The 8,859-nt window shown below is 51.5% G+C and overlaps 1 protein-coding gene across 1 annotated transcript; it reads left to right on the top strand.

Moving 5' to 3' along the window:
• The first annotated feature begins 758 nt into the window (after positions 1 to 758).
• LOC106012431 lies at positions 759 to 7,400 on the top strand. Its single transcript, XM_013085411.1, has 2 exons — positions 759 to 4,686; positions 4,840 to 7,400. The coding sequence occupies exons 1-2, from the start codon at positions 759 to 761 to the stop codon at positions 7,398 to 7,400; spliced, it is 6,489 nt and encodes a 2,162-aa protein (XP_012940865.1).
• The last annotated feature ends 1,459 nt before the right edge of the window (positions 7,401 to 8,859 follow it).

Raw genomic sequence — 8,859 nt, 5'->3', positions numbered from 1 at the left:
CTCCTCCTTCTTTTTTACGTTTGTTGTTACTCTCTTGTAACACCTCTAATCTTCGGCACTTATATGACCTTATTGTGTTGCAAGTGCCGTAAAACTCTTTACTAAAACTAAATTACCCTGTCTGAATAAATCCCCGTAAAAGTGCAAAAACACAAACTACTCGCTACCTCAGAATTACAAAGTTCTATCTACCCAGCTACTAATTTTGAGAAATTTTGCGTCAAAGATTTTGAGTTTCATTTCATGTCAAGTTTGTTCGAATGCAATTCTTTGAATATCTTGATAGCGACTTCAAAATAATCTTACGATTTTTATAGAACAGGCGTAACATTTGGTTTCTGGCCCCATGGTCTTAGTAACACAAAACGGCTAAAAATGTCAGATAGAATTTTGTAATTCTAACTTAGCATACTCCCATAATAGAATATTTCTTCGAGATTTCAGCTGTGAGCGTCAATCTCTCGTTAACTTTTTATGGCTTCCATAACGTGCAGGTGTTGAGGGCAGAACGCTTTTCTTTTATTATAACATCTCAAACTCTATTTTCTTCTTCTTCCCTCTCCAGTCTGCTGTGAGAAAGGACATTGTTACCATGGCAACGTATCCCTAACCACTTCCTCTCCAAGAACGGCCGGCCGTCTGTCCGCATAGGGGACAGCGGGATGAGGCCATTGTGACCCTGACCCCAACCTTTGGTCTTGACTCTGTCCTTGACCTTTTCCCCGCCCCCCATCCCCCTTCCGACATAGCCCCTCAAAATGATGCGTTGGCTGAAGGAGAAGAAAAAGGAAAAACGACCAAATTCCTCCTCTGGTGTCGAAGACATAGAAAAAGAGGATGACTACGGTTTTGACAAAGAGAAAACCGGCGCTGGGAAGTCGCCGTCTGCTAAACGCCAGCTGCCGCCCACCCCGGCAGCCCCGGAGGAGAAGTCTCCGCATATTTACGAGGAGATCTCAGACGTCCCTGTGAGCTGTGTCCAGCCCGCTGACCACTCCTCGTGGCATATGCGGGCTCGTGGAAAGACGCCTGGGAAACCCCTGGCTGCCTCCAATACCTACACTGCCGGCGCACCGGGCCGCGTTTCGGCTGACAAAGAGAATTTCGGTCGGACTGGAGATGCCAACCAAAACCCTTGTCGGAGCGGGGATGACCAAAAAGCTGGTCGCGGCGGAGACATCAACCCGTATATGGTTGTCCCTGTGGACCAGGAAGTCCGTCAGACGCCCACAAATTTCCACCGACACGGCACCCCCGAGGTGCACTGTGATGTCATCGTTAAGGAGACGCACTGCGAGATTTTGCTGAGTCGGAAGCCGAAGGTGAGCGCGTTCAATGTGGACAGCAGCTCTGGCGGTTTAAATCCTAGCGGTGGGACGGGCCGAAGGGCTTCTGGTGTGATCAGGAACAACACTCATTTTTGCTCACGGGACAGACGTGCCTCAACAGATACGCACAGACACGCAGTGACGTCATCTTCCAGCTTAGGTATGATGTCATCGACTGCATCATCACGTGCACACTGGGCCTCTAGCTCGTGTGTGGCCAGCGGGCAGCGTCACATGACCTCGAGCTGTGATGACGGCGCTAGTCAGGAGTCCAGCGCCCAGGGTGTGGTCACTTATAGCGCAGCCAGTAACTTCATTCCGAGGTCAACGGGGTTGACCTTTCACCCCTTGGAGTTTAGCGAGTATGGAAGTGAAGATGAGGTAGAGAGCATGAACGGGGCGAATTTCTTTCTGGATAAGGAAGCCAGGGGCAGTCACTCTAGTGTGCTGGATGCCAGGGGTAGTCAGTCAAGCGTTCTTGATGGCAGAGGCAGTCACTCTAGCGTTCTGGACGGTAGGGGAAGTCACTCTAGCGTTTTGGACGGCAGAGGCAATCACTCGAGCAGCTCTCCAGATCTCCGTACCGTAACATATTCTTCCATTCAAGACCAGCTCAAACCGGAAACAGGAAGTGTGTGCTACGCCACCATCCAAGAGACGGAAGGAGGCAGAGAGGCTGAGACGCATTCACAGCAGTCGGACTCACACTTCCTTGAATCGAAGAAAGGTTCGTGCTTTTATCAGATGTCTAACGGAGACTACCATGGGAGGGGTGAGAAGTCTGTGTCGTGTGCGGGCGAGAGTAGCCTGCCCTTGTTGCCCCGGCCTTCCAGCGCCTCCTCGTGTTGTACGTACGCCTCGATTAACATCCCAGACGAGCCCAAACTCTACAACACAATCCTTGACGTCATGCCCACCAGTCAGCAGCGCCAGGATGGTGACGTCACGGGGATGATTCTGGGCGACTATGACGTGTCTTCGAGACACCAGAGCTGTAACGTGTCTGACGAATGTGACCCCAGGGTCATCTACTCGGACATTCAGTCAGAGTTTGTCAACACAGCCGGCATCTGCTCTCCAGGCCCGGCCTACGCGCACGCAGGTCACATGTGCAATCATGATGTCACAGCCAGGGGAGACGTCCAAACATGTAGCCACGACCTCATGGACGATGTCCGGGCATGTAGCCAAGGTCTGCAGCTGGAGTTCTGTACATGCTCGGACGACCAGCACTCGTCTTCGTGCGGCTGCGCGGACGACAAACAGGAGGAAGATGACGTGAGTAGTGTGCTGGGTGGTGCTGCTGGTGGAATGGTGGAGGGGTTAGAGCATGGGGCCGGCTCGTGCAAGGCTTGCGGTCGCCTGATCCGCCAGATCACTTACTCTGAGTCAGTGAGCGACGAGACGTATGAACACGTGTACTCCTCTCGTCTGCTTACACGACGCCGCTACTCCAGCCCGGAGATCACGTGCTCTGAGGCTACAAGTCACAGCCCGGAGCCGCCTCTGGAAATGTCCGGCTCTCGAGCCAGGGATGATAGCTGGACCCCAGCGGCGCTTCGCTCGTGTGACGTCACAAGGGATGATAGCTGGATGCCTGGGATGCCCTCTCGTGGAGTGGCGTGGCGGATGGGGGGTCAGGATGATGAGCGGTCGTCTGTGTATGTGTCAGGTGAAGGAGACTCTAAGGCCATGTCCCCTCAGTGTGTGAGAGTGTGTGGGCCGGCCAGCGATGGGGTCAAAGGTCGTTCTGGCCCACTGAGCAAGCTGCTGAGAGGTCAGAACACGTCACCTGTCTCCAGCGACTCGTCCTCTCTCAGCGCCGGCCGCTCTGGTGTGGGCTTCCGATGGGTGTCTCCTCCCACCGGGCCAAGCCACGCCCTGTCCAAGCCAGACTCAGCCCCTTCGTCGTCCGGTGACAAGTGTGATGTAGAACACATCACGCAACCTACATCATCACAATCGTTCCTGAAGCCCATGTCATCACAACCCTTGCAGTCAATGTCACTACAAACCCTCCAAACTACGTCCGCAGACGTGTCTCCCAAGATACACAGATTGAACTCTACCACAGCTGCTGACGTAACGCAAAGCCGAATGAAAAAATCTGGACAATCTGCAGGCGAGACCAGGGCTAGCAGTGGTTTCTCTGGAATATTCTCCATGTTTTCACGAGGGGCAAAGTCCAAACCCAGCAAAAATCTGAGAGAGGAAGTGGCTAGTGGTAAGTCTGTGGCAGACCCCAACACAGGAACACCACTTACTCCATTGCATCCGTCGTCCCACATCCCAGGAAAAGCCCACCTGTCCGCCCACACTCACATTCACACCCCAGCCCACACAGTGCACGGTATGGAGCGTTGTGAGCCAGAGGTAAACGAGAATCTGGAGAAGTCCAACACTCGACTTTCTAAGCTGCTGTCTCGTCTTGCACTCAACGACCTCGTCTCCAATGACACAGACCTTAACGGGAATGACGTCAAGCAAGAACTCGTCACTTCTGCTTTCCAAGTAGCCGGTTCAAAGTCGAACCCAGCACCACCGGTGAACAAATCAGTGGTTCAGGAGTCAATGAGCTCGGACTGGGTGCAGGAGTTGCAGGTTCAACTCCCGAGTCTTGCGGGCACTGTGGACGACAAATCACATTCTTCCGGTAAGCTCAGTGGTCCAACGAGGGGGGTTGTGGATGCTTCAGCCACAGCCACAGCCTCAGCCGCAGCCGGAGAATCAAACTCGAAACCCGGCGGCAACAAGACAGACAGCGGTGACACTTGCTACGAGTACGACATCAGCACATCTAGTGAGAGTGAGCAGACAGGCTATGACTACTTCTTGTCCAAAGTCAAGTCCACGCTCAACCTGGAGCAGGAAGTGGAGCACATAGCACAATGGGCCGTGGCCAGGAAAAAACGCATGTGCCGGCGATGTCGGAGGGATTCAGTCTACTCCACTCACTCACAGCACCAGGAGGAGGAGGGAGAGGGGGAGGAGGATGAGGAGGGAATGGGTGTGTCGTGGGGAGGTTACGGTTCACGTCTTTCCTCCCGTCTGGGCCACCTCAAGGATGTGTTCGGGGATCTTGTGGTGGACCAGAGAGCCGCCATTTTGGATTGTCTCACAGACTTTGCTCACAGCCCATACCAGGTGAAAGGTCAAGGGTGTCACGAGAGCCAGTGCCGCGCGTGTGGGGGGGAGATTATGACGTCAGACTCGGAGTCGCTGACCACTGTCTACAGCGTGATGTCACAGCAGATGATGATGACGTCACCAGGCAGGCACACGCCCAGCGGTGACTCGGATGAGGGGACAATGGCTGACCATTCCGACGACTCGGCCGATGAGGATGGGAGGGGCACAGGCAGCCATAGAGACAGCAACAATAACAACAATAACAACAACAACCACAACAACAATATTAATAGTAGAAATGATAACAATAACAACTACAACAACAACAATAACAACAACAGCGACAGCAGCGGTTATGATGAGCCCGGATGCTCTGGGTCAGAGCGACCAGCGTCCGGCCCCCAGCGTGGGAAGCGGAGAGAGAAGACGAAGGAGAAGAAGGACAAACGAATTTATAGTAGCCACCATCATTACAACCATCACCATCAGCAACAGCAGCAACAACAGTATCAGCAACAACAGAGCAACTGCAGTATTAGTTCAAAAGAACAACAGAGCAACTGCAGTATTAGTTCAAAAGAATATGACAAAACAAAGAAGAAGACCTGTGTCTCGGGTGTGTATAAAGATCAACACGATGCCCCATCTGTCAAAGCACTCGCTAATAAACACGGAACGACCCATTCCAGTAGTGCGCCCTTCAGTAAACGAGTCGGGGGCTCGGTTGTAAAGGAAACGGTTTCAGCTCATCGTGCAAGCGGTTTGAAACGATGCTCAAGTCCGGGCCCCAGACGGCCTAACACAGCAGTCAGTGGGAGCACAGAGGAGGAGGAAGGTACCCTCCCTGGGAGGTCACGTGACGACAGGAGTTGGCGGCTCTCCTGCTCCCAGCTGGTGTCAGAGAGGGCGCTTCACGACATCTACTCCCCCTTACCCAGCAAGGCCATGTCGCTGCTCACAGGTCGTCAGTACGGGACGCATGCCGCCGCCTCGTGTGCTTGTGGTCGACACAAAGAGCTTGCCGACTCACCGCCGATGCAGCAGCAACAGCAACAGTCACACCCTGAGGTGATGACTTCTCCACAACACACACAGCCTGCGATGACATCACAGCAGTACATACAACCAGGCAGAAGAGCAGGAGGGGAAGGAGGAGCTGGGATGGAGAGGAACAATGCCCAGGAGACAGAAGTATCGTCCACAAAAAACAAAACTAGTGCTTTGGAGATCGGGTGTTCAACTGTATCCTCAGGACCAGTTCATCTCGAAAACGGCATAACTTGTGTTCCAGAAACTGCAGAGACCGGTCTTGACGGAATGGAGGTCAATTACACATCACAGCAGGCGATCATTGGCGCGGATACCGGGATGAAACCATCAGGGGTCGCTACTGTCAGGGGAGAGGAGTTGACCTCAAACCAAAACAGAGACAATGTTCCTGCACCTCAAAGTTCAACTGCCTTGAGCAAACCATCTGTACCCTGTGGGGATGACGGTGTGAGTATTATAAGTCCAGGGGGTACAGGTTCAATACCAGGGTACAGAAGACGTCACAAGCTTGAGTTAGCGACTCTGGACTTGCTACCGGAAACGGCGCTAGGTGGCGACACTGTTGATGTGGATCAAGAGAAATCTGCTGCCCCGGTACGGCGGGCAAAGTCGAATATTGTGGAGAAAATGACTAAGCTTTTTGAGAGTCAGATGTCAGGGAAGGAGGCTCCGCCCGGCATAGAGTCGACGAATTGTGGTGGTGTCTCTACTTCTGGTATTGTCGGGGATGAGGGTAAATCCGGACACAAGATGGCGGTGTCAGTGGCTGTGCATGCGCGTGAGGCTGGTGGTGGTGCAGAGGTAGCGACAGCGGGGATGGGGGTTGTCGGGTCTCGTGGAGACGGAGTCTCAAATCTAACCCCATCGCAAGGAGGTCATGCGCGGGGTAAGATCATTCGGGGTGTGGGTGGTGGTATGAGTACAACGGTTGAAGGGGAGAGGAAGACAGCCTTGTCTAAGAGAAAGGATTCATCATCCGGTTCACAGAACAAGAGCCCCGTTGTGACTCCACCCCTAGGGGAAAAGAACAAGCCGCCTTCTAGACACAGGTCCAGTGCGTTGTCGGACCGGTCAAGATCTCACGGCCACTCGGAAGGCAAAGCTCGGAGTCGTTCGCGGACATCTAGAGAAAAGGGCTCAGGTGTTGTGTCTTCCTCATCGTCAAAGTTTGGTGGGGATTTGGTCGGGAAGGAGAAACGTTACCGGTCAAGAGAGAGCGAGGATGTGGGTAGTGGGGCGAAGCTGACCTCCCCCTCACCATCTTTGTCTTCATCGTCGTCATCATCGTCGTCGTCATCTTCGTCGTCGAAAAAGAAGTCTCAGTACAGACACAGGAGAGTGGGCAAGAAGTCCTATCACAAACGGAGGAGCAAAAGCCGGTCGGGGCGGAGTAGAAGTGTAGCGAGCAGGGAGGCTGGCCGTACGTGCTACTACTTCAGTTCGGATCTCTCCGACATTGATGTGGTGGAGGTGGAGGACTGGGACACGTACGCGCGAACTCTGACCCCGGCACACAAGGGCAAGGCTCAGAGTCAGAGGTCAACGCACCCTAACACAATGAGGGAATCCGCCAGCACGAAAAGTGAAGACGCAATCACTAGTTGTCCCGAGTCTGTCAACGCGAGTCCAAGTAGAGCGCCTGTGACATCAGCTGGCGACGAGGCCGGAAGTGAAGGCCAGCAGGAAGTGTACGCAATCCCACCGTCGTCGGCTGAGTTACGTCAGGCCCGGGCTGCGGAGGCCGGGGGTTCGAGTCCTGGGTGGAGCGGCGAGACCAACAAGGCCAGACCGCACAAACGTACGGATGTTTATAAGAGTAGGAGAAGTGATAACAAACTACTGTCTGACGTCATCATACGGAACTATGATATGCAGCTGTTTGGAAATGTCTGACAAATGTCTGTGTGTGTGTGTGTGTGTGTGTGTGTGTGTGTGTCTGTGTGTGTGTATGTGTTAGAGAGAGAGAGAGAGAGAGAGAGAGAGAGAGAGAGAGAGAGAGAGAGATAAAATGAAAGATGGGGAAGGCAGACAGACAGAAAAAGAGAGAGAGAGAGAAAGAGAGAGAGAGAGAGAGAGAGGGGAGGGGGGATAATCTATGTGTCGATGTGTCTGTGTTAGAGAGAATGAGAGAGAGAGAGGGGGGGGAGAGAGAGAGAGTGAGAGAGAGAGAGAGAGAGAGATATTGTCATACACAACTGCAGCAAGCATGGTTATGAATGAATTGTGTTAATACTACAATTTGTTGAGTTTTTGGGTGTGTTTGAAATTACCTTACGCAACTTGAATGCTCAGCACTTGGGCTTTTTCTGATCTTTATGTGTGTGTTTGTATCTGTATATCTGTTATACATGTCTCTGTTCGTCTGTGTGAGTGCACATATATGTGCATGAACACACACTGAATTGTCTCTCCAATTGTATGCAGGGTCTCATTTTTTCTGACCTTTTTCTTTCCTGTCTGGGTATGTCTGCTTCCACTCTGTCTCCTCTCTTTTCACCAACATCAAGAGTGGCTGGTGGGTGCTCTTTCATCACAAGGCCTCACATAATATTTCTACGTATGTTGTCAACTTCATTCTATGTTTTGTGTGCAGGTGGTTGGCGGGTGCTCTCGTGTGGTTTGCTCCTTCTTTCCTATCGAACATGTATCATCCTTATCTCTCCTCCTTCTTTTTTGTGTTTGTTCCTCTTTTGCAACACAGCTTATCTTCTGCACTTATGTGACCTTATTGTGCTGCAAGTGCCGTAAAAAGCTTATATGGAAATATATATATATTGACGGTTTTTGTACTTAATGTTTTTACATACTGAGACACATTTTCTTTGGTTATCATGTTGATATTTTCATTTTGTTTTGGGTTGTTCTAATGGTGAAAAATAAATTATTTTTTTTGTGTGCACATGCTATGTTTTGCTGCATTGAGCTTATAGCACAGTGTCCTGTTGTTCTGTGTTGACTCAACAATGCATTGTATGTGTCTGTGTGTGTTTATATACATGTGTGTGTGTGTGTGTGTGTGTGTGTATGTGTGTGTGTTTATAGGTGTGTATGTTATGTGTGTATAATAAAAATGTGTGTCTTTATATATGTGTGTGTCTTTGTGCACATGTGGTTGTCGCTGTGTATGTGTGTGTGTGTGTGTGTGTGTGTGTGTGTGTGTGTGTGTGTGTGTGTGTGTGTGTGTGTGTGTGTATGTGTGTACATAAATAAACAGTCGAACCTGGCCTGACGGCCACCTCTATAAGACGGCCACCTGTACAAACGGCCACTTTCCTTTTCCCCCCTTGCTTTTTTTCTGTATAATTTAACTGTGTAAAACGGGCACCTGTCCAACGCAGCTGCGGCCACCATA

This window comes from Aplysia californica, unplaced genomic scaffold (genome assembly GCF_000002075.1).
Source record: "Aplysia californica isolate F4 #8 unplaced genomic scaffold, AplCal3.0 scaffold00372, whole genome shotgun sequence".
Classification (NCBI taxonomy): Eukaryota; Metazoa; Mollusca; class Gastropoda; order Aplysiida; family Aplysiidae; genus Aplysia; species Aplysia californica.
Note: the sequence above shows the minus strand (reverse complement) of the source record. Positions and strands in the feature narration are given on the sequence as shown.

Excerpts from the sequence above, each read along its gene's own strand:
- LOC106012431 (XM_013085411.1), top strand. The coding sequence starts at position 759 with ATGATGCGTTGGCTGAAGGAGAAGAAAAAGGAAAAACGACCAAATTCC. Across the intron at positions 4,687-4,839 it reads TGAGGATGGGAGGGGCACAG|AGCGACCAGCGTCCGGCCCC; the intron begins GCAGCCATAGAG and ends GCTCTGGGTCAG.